This window comes from Leuresthes tenuis, unplaced genomic scaffold, assembly GCF_036924035.1.
Source record: "Leuresthes tenuis unplaced genomic scaffold, fLeuTen1.0.hap1 SCAF_11, whole genome shotgun sequence".
NCBI lineage: Eukaryota > Metazoa > Chordata > Actinopteri > Atheriniformes > Atherinopsidae > Leuresthes > Leuresthes tenuis.
Genome location: NW_027325365.1, coordinates 14,001,070 through 14,016,092, shown reverse-complemented (window position 1 = coordinate 14,016,092; position 15,023 = coordinate 14,001,070). Strand labels below are relative to the sequence as shown.

At 39.0% G+C, this 15,023-nt stretch overlaps 1 protein-coding gene across 4 annotated transcripts in view; it reads left to right on the top strand.

Moving 5' to 3' along the window:
- The window catches only part of mid2 (midline 2), a 135,505-nt gene extending 128,102 nt beyond the window's left edge, over positions 1 to 7,403 (top strand). For all 4 annotated transcript variants that reach the window (XM_072395613.1, XM_072395615.1, XM_072395612.1 and 1 more), the window contains 2 exons: positions 3,382 to 3,589; positions 3,915 to 7,403. In XM_072395613.1, the coding sequence (XP_072251714.1) occupies positions 3,382 to 3,589; positions 3,915 to 4,338 (632 nt within the window). In that variant the 3' untranslated portion in view covers positions 4,339 to 7,403. The remainder of the gene's footprint in view (positions 1 to 3,381; positions 3,590 to 3,914) is intronic.
- Positions 7,404 to 15,023: the final 7,620 nt, after the last annotated feature.

Below are 15,023 nucleotides of genomic sequence, written 5' to 3'. Positions count from 1 at the left end.
GTCATTTGCCTTTTGGGGTTTCATGACGAATTGTTTGTATGTTTGCTCACTCAAAGCACCGTCCTGCATTCACACAGCAGGTGAAAATGCCAGTAAGTGGAGGTGGACGTTGAATGAAGAAAGCACCAGTCGGCTGGAAGATTCTTTTTTTTTGTCAGACCATAGACTGAATGTGGGCACTGAAAGCCAGAAACTTCAGCATCTCACAAAGGAAAGATTTATGTCGATTAACACTAGTACTAGTCTCTAAAGATTCTGCTTAGTTCATCAAAGGGTCAAGGATCAAAGCTTCTGTCTTTGCTTTTTACCACACCAGGACTTTTTCAGTTGTCTTGGAAGTAGAACAGAAAAAGTCATAATTTTTTCAGTGGAAGCAGAGAAGACAAGTCTCAAAACATGTAAACTCACATTCCTAGTAAGACATTGTGAGCTACTGTTGCCGTGCTATGGGTCGATAGATGATCGATGCATTTTTAATCTCTCCAGTGTACATCTGCATCTCAACCAGATGACAGTAGTCAGCATTGTTGGATTACATACCACTTTACATATGAATTGGACTTTTAGAAGCCGAGGGGCAGGCTGTCATACATTTTAATTACAAGGAAGGATTTGTCTGTTCAGCAGGGAGGTAGAAACCTGTGTAAAGTTGTGTCAGACTGCTGATGTGTCAAGAGTCCATATTGCTGCTTTTTTTACTTAATTAATATATGCGGAGGATTTATTCTATTTTCAATCTTGATCATGTTTGAAGTAGCTTAATCTATGTTTTTGCAAAAATGTTAGGCAGGCTGTTGACACAGTTAAAATATAGTTGATTGCTCACACTATGTCCCGACATAATGAATTACATTTGTACACATTAGCACTGTTTTTAATGTAGATTAATGAGAAGAATATATTAAATTTACATTGATGTTAAATCGATGTGCTTTTTTTCTTAAAAGCCGATATATAAAAGGTTTCAGAATTTATGTTTAGACTTGCACTTTCATTTGAATTGGACTTCTTCCAAATACTCTTTGTAACTCCTAACATGCTTTCATTGTGTCTCTAAAACCAACAGCTAAAAGTTTAGAAGAGCTTCTGTCTTATCTTAAGAAGAACACATTGTTTCCCATCTGAAACAAATTTTAGACATTTCTTTGTACTTTGAGCAAGAGCTACATTATGGAAGTACTGCACCAGACAATCGTTTACTCTGTCCTACCTTTCCTCAACAGCAAAGAGTCCATACTGCAACTCGATCTGAGGTCCATTCTGATACAGTTCGGGTTGCTACGCTATGTGGCAACCTTTCTGTGTAGCTTTAAGTTTTAGCTAGCCTGACAGAATACTTACTGATTCTCCAAGCTGAAAGCACTCTGACCACTGAATACTGCAAGTAACACATTGACTGCTCATAATTAGTCCACAAATTAAAAAGAAAATAAAGTCCCGAATTAGTACCTTTAAAAGTGGTCAGCAGTGTCTATGCTTCCATTATGTAGTCAAGATAGGATTAAAAGTGTACAGCATTTAGATGACAACATCTGGGAGTATCAAAATACTAGAGCAGGTTTAAGAATGGAAGTACCTAAAAGTGAGAGGAAACTTGCTGAAAGCAACAGCTCTTTTAGTGCCATTTAGCTTGTTTAATTTGCAGTGCAGACTTCTTATGCTTGACTTTCTCCATTTTCACACTTGTTCAAAACATTTCCACTTGGTAAATTACTGTTATATGCCTGCATTTGTGTAGGCTGTAGCTGATGTCATGTGTGCGAATATGTTTGTGTGTATGTGTCTGCTTGTCCTCTACTGTCACATCTGTCTCCCCTTCCCCAAGCCCAGGCCCGGCACAGGCTCTCAGGAGTCATCCCCTGGAAAGGCATGACAGAGCCCTAGTGTTTGGAAATGGCTGCGCTGGCAGCGATAAGCAGTTCAAAGAGAGCGCATTAATGTAATTGGCTGCCAGCAGCACATTGGCCTCATCGTCTCATATCCGCACGCAGTAACACACACTCACCACGCAGATTATTGGAAAGGAGTGTGAGAGTGGAGAGAGGATAGAGAGGATGAGAATGAAAGAATGGGGGAAGAGAGATGAAGGGTAGGGTAGATAGAGAGAAGGGAGGTGGAGTCAGGGTCCTCATTGTGTTGCTCATTAAGCCGTGGGAGACTCAGAGAGGCTGAGTGATGAGATGAGAGGTGTCAGAGTTAAATGTCAGGTCTGGAAGGGATGTGGTTGACTTTCAAGAAGCCACACACACACACACACTCACAGACGCAGACATGGAGAGGTAGAGAGGTGATCCTCCACCAATTGTACCATCCCATATTATCCCCTCAACTTCTCCTCTGCATCTCACTTTTTGGTCCCTTCCTCTCTGCACTCGCCTAGTTGTGCCCTCTCGATTTTCCACCCATTACACCTAAATTACTGGTGTCATTGCAAACTGAATTGTGGCAGTCGGCTAGAAGCATTTAAACCGAATAGCTCCAACCACCACCTACTGCAGTGGAAGTGAAGAATATTTTCTTCAGCTAATTTACAAGTCTTTGTGATTGGAGGAAGAGAAGAAAATGCCGAGTGACTTCCTTCACTGTTATGAAATGATTTCATCAAAGGCAGCATGAGGCTTTGAAGTTTAGACTCTCGCCCTTGTATTTCAAACAGTCTGCTCATCTGTCTCTCCCTGTGTGTTCTATGCAAGCACTTCTCACCCCATGTCCTATTTATCCACTTAAGTTGCTGCTGCTCTAACTGAAAATCTTCCCCTAATTTTTATTCTTATTCTCAGCTCTTACACCTTTTGATCTTGTGCTATGTTTTACCTTTTTCCACCCAACAATCTTGAATGATCTTGAAGAAGAGTATCAGACACGCAGAGGTTAATAACTGACTTGCAAATATCGCAGCAGCAGCTAAGAACATGTTATTCGCTCAGGGGATCATAGAGACCACAGTGTTCGTTAACTTTACTGCACATGAATGCTAATACTCCTCAGGAACTGCTGGACTATCAAAAAGCAATTGTAGAAGATACATTTCCTTCATCACATTTGTAAGGAGGTAATAAATCTGACTTGTTTACAGATTGTGCTCTTGCCCCAGACAGCCTACATTTGAAATTGAAAAAATCAATTGTCCATAACCTCTCACACTCTGTAGCTAACAAATACGTCCTTTTAGAATGATAATCCGCTCTATTTCAGCAGCTATGGTCTGTACAATTAAAAGAACTTAAAACAATCAAACAAAACTGTGCAAATTTCATAAAGGACTTAAAAATCATATGTTTAGTAACAATGTTTTTTTTATATTTATGATTTAACAGTTGAGAGGAGGTCCTTTTGACAAAAAATGCACCTCATTACTAAATTGAATGCGTCTCTCTTCAGGTCAGCCCTTCAAGTTAGACCCAAAGACGGCCCACAAGAAGCTGCGTTTGTCCAATGACTGTCTAACCATGGAGAAAGATGAGAGCTCACTGAAGAAAAGCCACACCCCAGAGCGTTTCAGCGGCACAGGCTCCTACGGAGCTGCCGGTAATGTCTTTATTGACAGTGGGTGTCACTACTGGGAGGTGCTGCTGGGAGCTTCCACATGGTAAGAAACACACCCGCACACTAGTGCATTATATAAGCTTGTAAGGAGGCTTGGTAAACTGAAATATCTTTCTTTTGGGAGTTTAAATTTAGGTTGTTATGCAAACTGCACTCACTCACACACAATAGCACACACTCAGCACAGTGAATACTCTTCTCCTAATTATACTCCCCTAATAATTGGCTGTGAAGTAGATGCAGGAAAGACCCAAAGGGTCTTTTCCTATCTTGTGTGTCATCAGCATTTGGTTACCTGACAGTGCAAGATATTAAATAGGACACTTGTTTCAGATGACTAATATGTTCCAATTGTCCCCTCCCTGAAGGTATGCCATCGGCGTGGCTTACAAATCAGCCCCAAAAAACGAGTGGAGTGGCAAGAACTCATCCACATGGGTGTTGTCACGCTGCAACAACAACTTCATGGTGCGTCATGATGGTAAGGAGATGCTAGTGGAGGCCAGCCTGCAGCTGCGGCGGCTGGGTGTGCTGCTGGACTACGACAACAATTCCCTGTCGTTTTACGATGCCATGAATTCCCAGCACATTCACACGTTCGAAATCTCCTTCCTCCTGCCTGTTGTACCCACTTTCATGATCTGGAACAAGTCAGTCATGATTCTCTCAGGGCTGCCTGTCCCAGATTTTGTTGACGGGGTGGCCTCAGATCTTCAGGAGCAGCAACAGCAGCAAATGGGTCTGTGCCGACAGGAATCGCCATATTTGACCGGGATGAAAACTTGCCACTGACTGGTCCAGTGACTAAGAGGTTGATTTGGGAGCTGAGAGATGCTACCAGCGTGACTGAGTTCTGCTCTAAACCCCTGGAGTGTTTTTTTGTCATGAAAAGGATTGGAAATATGCACACCACCATCTGGAAAATTGTTAGTCCTGTTAGTTCGTTGTCATTCTGTTTTGCAGATATATTAGGGGATGGGAAAAAGTTGTCTTGACTGTAAACATCATGTATGTAGAATTTATCTGATGCCCTGAAGTCACTGGCAAAGCGAGGTCAGTCATTGGGCAGGGCTGGACTCCTGGTTTCCACTTCCCTTTTCATTGTATTTCTTCATGATTTGACCTCTAGGCAGAAGACCAAGGTGAGAATCTTCATGTCTACCATTTAAAGTTTGAAGCTACAACATATGAACAGTGAATTTAGATGTATTTAAGACAATGTTTCAAAAGAGATAGACCAAACAAAATGCAGAGAAATCTTTTGCTACATTGCGGTTTAATGAAAGGTCAAGTTAACAAATAAAACAAAAGCCAAATTAGATTTGGTAAAATTATCAATTGATTAATTGATTTAGGATTCATTAAAGATTTTTTGCTTTGTAAAGCAGCGTGTTCCATTAGCTGGCTTAGTTTAGCAGTTTCATTCATTTGCACATGGGCAAACAAATCTAGAAATTAGCCATGAAATTTCACTTCAAAATGACAAAAGCTTTAAATTTTTTCAGGTTTTAACTAAGCATTTAAAACCTTAAGTTTGCTTAAGCAGTGTGTGATTCGTACATATTTTTAACTTAGGACAGTTTTTTGCTTGGTAGACTTATTTTATGTACTTTACACAATGCACACAACTCCAATACAGTTGTCAAAGGAAGTTTAATTGAAAATGTTATGTGGCTGACGGGCTACATTTTGGAAACATAATAATACATTTTTCCATACTTCAGCTTAACACTTGTATCATACTAGTGTAAGATATATTCCCCAAATAGCCCTTCCAGATCAGGGTGTACCGATGCTGCGTAACACTCAACGCTTTAGGCAGGAAACTGAGTGCTATTGATTTACTCACATGAAAAAGAAAAGAAATCTCAGAAAACAGTGAGGAGAATACAGACATATTACCAAATATGTCAGTATACTTTCCTATAATGAGATATATTTTTTGTGTCCCTTTTACTGTGTTCACTAGACTTTACTATAATGCCGATTAAATCAGATGCTTGTAGTGGATTTGTGAATATTCTGCTGTCACTGCTCATGTGTCTTTGGTAGCTTTCGGTGGTTGTTGCTGAAGTCTTCTCCTTGATCTTCCTCCCAGATTTGGCCCATCAGCTGTCTTTGTATTGGTGGGTTACAGCTTCCGTGTTCCAGGAAGTGTAAACGTTGCTCCTGGATATTGAATGAACAACATCACAGGGGGCAGATTTGCATCATATGACTACTCCACTTGTATAATAAGAGATTTATTGAATATACAAGAAAAGAAATGTTATTTATGTTTAAAAAAAGAAGATGGTTTATTATTGATGGCAACATATTCATGATGCACTTTTTAATGAACACAACTTGCCCTCTATGTGTAGTGAAATAGATGGAGCTTAGTGGCAGGGATGTAATGGGGAGGGTAGGTGACTGCAAAACTCTTCTATTGGTTGTGTTAACTCATTCTGTTGTCCAGCTCGTATTTACGAAATAATTTCTTGTCTGGAATTAATTATGATTAAATCGCCATGCCAATTTTGTGCAACCAGCGCTTTGCAATAGAAAACAGTCCAAACTTCAATTACAGCCAGGAATTTGCCCTCCCCATTGCAATTTTTCAATAGCACACAGTGAAATAATCTGGTTTGGTTAAAGGATGTGATTATGCTGACATTTATGAAAATTTGAATATAGACAATATAATGATATACTAAGGCTGTTTAAAAAAAAAAGTTCACCCTGTTGATGACTTTTCAGGGACAAAGAGGGTTAACACTTAAATTCTTAGTCTGTTGCAATGTCATGGCATGATTGTGTTTTCCTCTTGTGATTTGTTAACACACACACATGCACATACACACACCAAGATGAGTCATGTTCTGTTCAGGTTGGTTTTGTTGTGATTGATGCATGACATATTGTAGAGTCCCGGGGTTTAAGTAATGGTCAAGATCAAGTCCTTGTCTCTATACTCATTTGCTTACAGCAGACTTGATGTCCAACTCATTTTGTCAAATAGCAGCTGAAGCTGGAGCCATTGTTTGCTTTTTTGTTTGGATTTCAAGGCCTCGTGTGGGTGACAGTCTTGGGTTTGACATTCAGGTAGCAGCTCGGATTCAGACAATCAAATGTGTATTATACTGTAGTTCGTGCAGATTTAACAGGTTGCAAAGGAAAAGATGAGATTTTAGTTAACAGACACTGGAGGTATGGAGTCAGGTGCAGACTTTTAAACATAGATATGACAAAACATCCCACCTCATGACTATTTTCAACCACCCTTCTCTCATGTGTGCATAATGTTGACTGTCATGATACTTGTCTCTTCAGGCAGGCAATGATGTCATTGCCTTGAAAAAGCAAACAGAAAAAGCAGCAACCTGCAGGCTCACACTGATAAATAATTTGCTGGTACATCCAGCGAGCATTTAGTTGTGGGTGAGTGGTGATAATCTGACATTGAACAATATCGGTGTGCTTCAGTTATTCATTAAGGGAAACCGTAGGCTTATTTGATGACAGGAGTGATGGCTAAAGATAATCCACGTGTCAAAGGTAACACAGTGAGACCTCTGATATGAGAGCAGTTTTTTTTTGTTTTTTTGTCAGGGAGATTATTGAATGTCACCTGATTTACAGATATCCATAGATCTTGTTGAATAATGTCAGTCTCAGGCTTGACCGTGTGTTGATTTGTGATCTGGGCGGACAAGCTCAACTCATCTTTGCGAGCCCCTTGGTTGGGTCACTGCATGATTATGTGACCTTGCTACAGGTTCATAACTCTTCACGGTGAGGTTTCTTATCAAGTAAAACATATTATATCTCTCTGTTTTTTTCTTCTTTTTTCTTTTCTTTTTACAATTAAAGAAAAACATGACAAGAACACACAAAATTTTTCAATGCCATGCATATCAGGTTGTTTGCAGTGCTCTTTTTTTTGTGTCACATGTTAGTCCAGTTAAATATATATGGTGAATGATTTTCAGTAGCTACCAACTCTTCGTAGTGCAGTGTTAATACCTTAGAAACAATGCAATAGATTCTCCTTTTTGCTTTCCTGTTTGTGTAATTTTGGGATATTTTTTTTTTTTTTTTACAACAAAGAGAAAAGTACTCCTCTCCTTTTTGGCACTGGAACCTTGAAAACCAGCACAAAAAGAACAGTTTTGCCTTCATGAAATGCTTTCTGTTTCCATTGATATAACAGAGATACTTTTGGCCAGAGAGGAATGTAAATCATAGGAGGAAATATATATTATATAAAGCTGTATGATATATGAAATATATATGAACCAATGTTATTTATGTGAATTTAAGTCCAATTAAAAGTCAGATCCCAAAAGTGTTTGAGTTAAGATTCTTTCCAGTTGTGTTGCCTTCTCACTTACAGGAGACACTGATAGAAAATGAAAAAAAGGGCCCAAAGGATTTCTCAGACAAAAGGATATGTTTGACTTTTTGAAACATTTTATTTTCTTATCACATGTAAATGGTTTCAGGAGTACACTACATACAATCCACGATAAAACTCCTTTTATAAGGCAAGTCATACAGAAACAGTACGTCATCACTGAGTGTTTCCATACACTTTTAATTTAAGTATCCCAAAGGGCTGCGTGTTGATGGTGTAGTGAGGTCAACAATTTCTGGCAGGTCATCCAGAGCTCAGGGTAGGGTTAAAGGGGCTATACCCGCTTAGCCTTCATCTGTCGTCAATGGCACAAGTTCCTCGCTGTTACGCCGAACTGTACTGCATGGGTTCAAAAACTGCCTGCAAGCATGGCACACATGCACACTGACCCTGAAACGATGAACAATGTGCTCTCTTGTTTTGTTGATAATTTCCACTGGGAAAGCAGGACAATTCAACTAATGAGGGCTCCAGAGGAATCTCAGACTCTTAAAGCTACAGACAATTGTTATCAATCATGATAAGAAAATAGAAAAAGGCAGTGATTTTAGAAAAGAGTAACACAATATTTTTTATGTAATGTATAAGTGGTGGTGCAGTTAAAATGGACTGCATGTTATGTGTGCTGCTGAGGGGTGAGTGATTGCACATTGAGAGTACAAAAACATCAACCTTTTATGTGCATTTGAAGTTATTACAACAGTTATGGAGGTGGAGGAATAATTTTAGCCTTTTTAGCAAAGTTTTTTTATGTTTTGATTAAAGTATTACAACCCTGAGCGACTTTACTTCGTCCAGCTTAGATGACTGGGTTGAGTGTTGGACTTTTGATTGGATCTCTCTTTACCTAATTATGTGTTACAGATTAGCTGGCAAAAAAATGTGATACCACCTCTGTATCTGCTTCTTCACGCCGCTAGCCAGCTAGCAATCAAGTTGTCGAAGCAACAGCAATGTGATGTTTTATTGAAAAATTTAAATGAAGAGTGTGTTGGTTAAAACTGTGGTTATACCATAGAGGGGTTAAGTCATATGAATGATTTAAGAATAATGTTTTTGGCATGCTGGGTAGTTTAACTGGTTGAGGAGGTGCCCCCTCATCGAGGCTTAAGCTTTTTAATGCAGTCGCCCCAGGTTTAAGTCCTTGCTCTGGGCCCTCACTTCCTGTCAAATAATTTAATAAAAGACTTATGTTTTTGTTGCAGTTTTTCAGGTCTTTTTGGAATTATATTATTTACATAAAAGCAGTAAATTTGGAAGCTCCATAAACAACACAGATATGCATAAATCAGGAAATCTCTACTGCTCTCTGACTGAATCAGACTTTTCATTTCTGCAATATTAAGCTTAATAGCACTGCCACTAATAACCTAATGAAATATGCAAACAATAATTGGCAGAGCAAATGCATAGACAGAGTCATATGGTGTCCATTTGCATATGTTATCACTTTTTAAACTTTTTGATGCACAGCTCCTTTGACTGGACTTAATATAAATGGGCCTTGGATTTGCTGTTTTTGCAATAGGCAAAACGTTTCTTTCCTACATTAAAATGAGCCATCAATGCTCACTTAAACCTTAACTCCTTGAAAAAAAAAAAAAAATGTCATCCATTGTGAACGACCATCTGTGTTTTAATGATGTGACTTTGCCATCCAGGTGTGTTAGGGCTATATGCACAGCTGGATGTGATGAAACAGGAATCTGCATCAAGCCCCTGGCACTGTGTCACCATCACACACCTGCTCCAGCTGCAGACACAGTGCCATCTCAGTGGGTGATGATATCCACACAAAAAAGGTAGTAATTTCATTACCATCTGCTTTGGGGAAAGGCAGTCACTTTATTTAAATCTGACTGATTTAGAGGCTGATCTCCTCTCAGATGGGAGTTTGACAGTATGAGTAGGAGTAAATGTGCCCAGTCGTGTGTCTGTTTTCTGAGGTGGCTACTTGCATGTGTGCGATATTAAGGTTGTTTTCTTTCCTCTGTTTCGTTTTCAACTGTTTAACCTTTGCTTAAGGAAACTCCCCAGAGGCTGCTGTTATTGCTTTCATACTGATTACAGGAAGCATACGAACATAAGAAGCTGCACCACACAAAAACTATCAAAGATAAGAAAAACAGACAAGACTGATCAAAATGAACTAATAAGAATGTGTTGCTTTTGAACCTGTTGAGACAGACAAAGGCTATTTTTACCTGATATGTGAGAATGAATTAGCCCACCATGGAGGAGAGAGTGAAATTCTGGCTCCCTGCCTGCAGACTGATGGAATAGAGCTATGAACTCAGAGAAATGAGGATCTAAACTGGTTGTAGATCACCGAGCCCTCTGCCTCTGTCTCTATCAGACACAACCTGTCTATATTTGACTCCAACAGTCAGACACACTCTAACACTCACACTGCACACTGTCAGTATCTAGAATAATCTCTCAGGGTAGAATCAATCAGCACACCCTATGGCATCTCAGAGAGCTCTGGTGGCTTGGTGATCCTGCTGGAAGAAAGGGATATGTCCAGGTCTTTCAGGGAGATCTCATCAGAAATCTCAACCTCTCCATCTTTCCTTATGAAGATGACAGGGTGATTGTTTCACACTGACAATATTACAGGCACAGATATTTTGATGAATAGTTTTGGAGGACAATCTCAGGAAAATGTGGGATTATGGGTATTCTCATCTGTTGACCTTTGCTAATTATTTTTTACATTCTTCTTCTCTTGCAACCTCCCAATATGAGCCGTTTTCGCACAACAAAATGACAGTTTTATATGACATTTTTCTTTTCATAACACCAGCTAAAGGACTTACAGTAAATCCTGCACTTTTATGGGCATAAATGCTAAAGGCGCCTTCAGAATGAAACTCATGGTGGGATTAGCAAACAGTCATTTGCATTTACACATACAGTTACTCCTCCATTTTCTTTATTATTTTTTGGAGATGTCAAACACCTGATATTTTAATGGATCTATAGTTTTATGAGATGCCTGGAGAGGATAAAATGACTCGAGTGTCCATTACCCATACTTTCGACAGCTATGTTCCATAAAGGTGTCTCTGAAACTTGCAGAGAGAGCGCAGTGTTTTGGCCAAACTGTCCTTATGATTGAGTACTTCTACTTGGATGAAACAAGAGGTTTAGGTTCAGGCAGAGGGAATGTGTCTCAGAGGAGCTCTTCATCATCCCCAAAGCCACTTTAACAAGTTAATGGATCAAGAAAATACTTCATGACTTTCTCACTGAGCAGCCTTGGGCTGCAGGTTACAGAACATTTTAGAATGAATGGTTGCAAACAGGCATAGCTGAAGTCGGTATTGGTGCGTGCAATCCTGCTTATCATTACAGATAGGTACAGATGGAAACTGTAATAACCTTTTTTCAAGTAGGTTATGTAAAGTACAGAAATGTCAAAACCTCGCAGTTGCAAACAATCTCTTTCTGCTAAATAAATTCTACCGAGAATCGCTGTGGCATAAAGAGAAAAATGTAAACTGACATCAAGAGATTTAGTACAGAGAAGTGAGCTCTGTTGAAGCATCGTTTCCAACTGTGTAACTGTAGGCAATAAAAACAAGCCCTCCTTTGGACCTGTGAGGACTTTGAACATTTAAACACAGTGTAAGTGACTGTGGATTGATTATCTAAACCCATAACATAATTCCCTCGGAAGAGATGATAAAAGCACCCCGATCATTTTGTTTAGTGAACCATGATGACACTTTGATCTATGTATATCTGATACATGCACCAAACAGCCCTCCCCATTTAAATGATGCGCTCTATTATCATTCATATCAAAGCATCACCTTTCCTCATCTTTAATGTTTATTTAGACATCTTTCATGCAGGTGAAACCCAATTAGTTGTAAATGCTTCTAGCTTGACGTGTTGACCTCATTTGAAATGGGTCACAAAATTAATAGACCTTCCCTGGATTAGAGATGCTCATTAACGGGGGTTTGCAGTGAACATAGAGGGGAAAATAAAGCACTGTGGACATATGGTGGGCATATAAGGTGGGAAGTTACCAAATTTTTAAAAATCTTTTGTGGTATTCATATAGGTTTATAGGAGTTATTGGATTTTGAAGAATATCTGTCTGGAAAGACTTTTTAGCCTCTTAAATTGTTACAAACTCAAATGTTTTTTCACTGCTTATATAGCCCAACAAGTGTATTTAGTGCCTAACAAATTTAAATGTATATAAAATGGGAATTTAATGAATTAGTGCGTTTCAGGGCAAAGTCAAAGTCACAACTGGAACACACCAGACAGATGTCAGCCACTGCCATAGGTTGATTTTATCCAATTTACTTATATGCCGATAGCAGTCAAGAAGCTAAATATTGTCTAATATAGATTTTAGGCCAATATACCTGGGCGCTGTGTGATACCTACACTTACTGACCCCTTTGTCATTTCTTCATAAATGGGGAAAAATATGAGGAGTATGTTAAACTGTACTTTAATCTCAAAAACTGCCATCTAATACATTTTATTTATAACAAAAAAAGTTTTTCTCCAAAACCTTTGTTGTTATAAAGAAGGATTTTTGGAGCACTTACAAATTTGGTAGAACATGGCAAAAAGTGACCCATTCAGGAAATAAATCAAGCTCGCCAACTGTAGCAGTCATGGTTCACAACTTCACTTGCTTTAGAGCTGCCTTGATTGTGATTTTTGTTAGATCAAATGTCCCATATATCCTTTGCATTTTTGTTGTACTAGAAACCAGACAGTTGTAACAATATCATTGTTAAACTCTGAGCTCTGAACATTTCGGAAAAGGAACCGTGCTCTGGTAGGCATGTGTGTTTGAAGGAGTAACTGTATTTGCTGGCAGTAGAACGGGCAGCCTGCCTGTTGGAAGAATTTGGATAAGGATCTGAAGGAACAGGCAAACATTCTCAATAAAATCTTCATTCAATCTTTTGGTAAACAAAATTCTGATTGCATTTGTTGCTGCAATTATGACTGGTTTTGGATTTTCCTTCTTGCTTTGTTTTACCTTAGGTAATATCTTTATCTATTGTCTGACCTTTGTGTGCCACCATTAAATCCAACCCATTAAACACATGCAATCACATTTAAAGGTATAGTCTATCTTGAAAATGGTGATTCGACCTGTTTATCCTTGGTTGATGTCTCACATGAAAGACGAGCACGACTGGTCTACATATTACTGTGTGTGCATTCTCTAAATGAAAATTTGATCCAAAGATTAAACTAACTCAGTAAATAGGTCTGTTTAAAATTACTGAGAGGGATTTGGTTGTTTGATAACATTGAAAATTTGTCGAAGAACAGAGAAATGACTTGCAAAGTCAATCCTTTTGCTGCGAGAGTTTAATTTCTGTGACGTTTTGGGGAGGATTTTACAAATAAAATTCAATATGTGTCTTTTTCAGCAGGCATCAGAAATCTTTGACCAGCTGCCACTTTTTTATACAGTATGGTGATTCAATCTGTCAATGCTGGTCACATTATAGTGGGATGTGAATCAGAGATCACATGGATGAACCAACATTTTTATAATCCCGTCATCCATTTTAGCACTAGAATGCTCCAGTGCCCTCACTCTTTTTTCATCCCCTATTACCTCCAAAACATGAACAGCAGGATCCCTGAGAGAGGAGATGATATTGTTATCCTCAGGCTGCAGCACTCTGCACAGCTACACATCAATATCTTCCATCTACCTTTGATGTTCTATACATAGATAAACCTTTCACTGTGATAATGAACCTGGTGTTGACAATGCTTTCTGCCTGCTGCCGACTGAGTTAAATAGAGCTGAACAGATATTTTTCAATGGTGTACAGCAGCCTGTAGACAGCTACTGTAAAGTCACCCCTGCAGCTTCACATAAAGCCCCATCATGACGGTTTAATATCATAATATAAAGCACACTACATGTGGAGAAAGGGTCAACAGGTAACATATGGAACCAGCTCTAAATCTGCTGTCTGCTACAGTAGCAATCGCATTCAGAGGGTGGAAAGCTGCCCTCTTTCCTCAATAAGCTGACATTTCACGACAGCCAAATTTTAAATGTCACTTTTTCAGGGATACAACTGTATCATGTATCTAATATAGCTCATGTTCTGGCAGAACTCAGTTCTCCACAGTGCACATTTACTGTAACACACATGTCTGAAATAGTATCAGAAGAGGATAAAAAGATGAGTTATGGCATTGAGGGAAGCTGTTAGCTTGGGATGCAAGATCTATGCCTATAGCGGGGGGGGAATTTGGGAAAAAGCATGGTGGTTCACAGTAAAACTCCATTATTGGTAATAACCAAAGAAATCTGACTTAAATCTGGCAAATCTGACTTAACTGAAGAATAAGGCTGAAGTTGATCAGAGGCAGACAATGACTCATCAACACACAAGTCCTCTAAAAATCACAGTCCTCCCCTCATCATGGACCTGAACCTCAAGTCAGATTACATTGTAGGGAACAAATGATTGTTACAGATCACTGATGAGGACAGGAGGGCAGACTAGTTGAAACAGCGCCTTTATTCTGTCCGTTCTCGTTCACGCAATACGAATGGGGTTAGTTGTGTTTCATCAGGGGGAAAAAAGGGGCGACGCACAACATGCTAAGGTTAAGGTTTGAGAAAAAGTGGCAAAACATTTTACTTTCAAGCCAACAGCAGCACATTTGTGCACATTTGCTGCCCAATAATAAAACATGAGGTTTGCTAGGCTTTTCCTGGCTCATCCGCTACTCTCGTAGGACTGCTTTGCCTAATCAGGGCTCCTAAACCAGAGAAGACAGAATCAGTGGGTTTGAAGATGGACCTAAGAAGAAATGAAAGAATACATTGAAAAATATTTGTCTTGATTATTTTACCTCTCCCTGTCAGAGAGGTAAGTGATTCCTTTATTAAATGTCAAACTTAATATTCAACGTCAGGTCCACCAATTTTTATCACAATGTATACGAATGGATTGTTTGATAGATCAAGATTTTTCATCAATAAAAATACTTTTTTGTGTCCAGGTTTATAATCATGGCTAATTATCATGTAGCTTTGAGCATATGTGTTCTGTATTTCCCT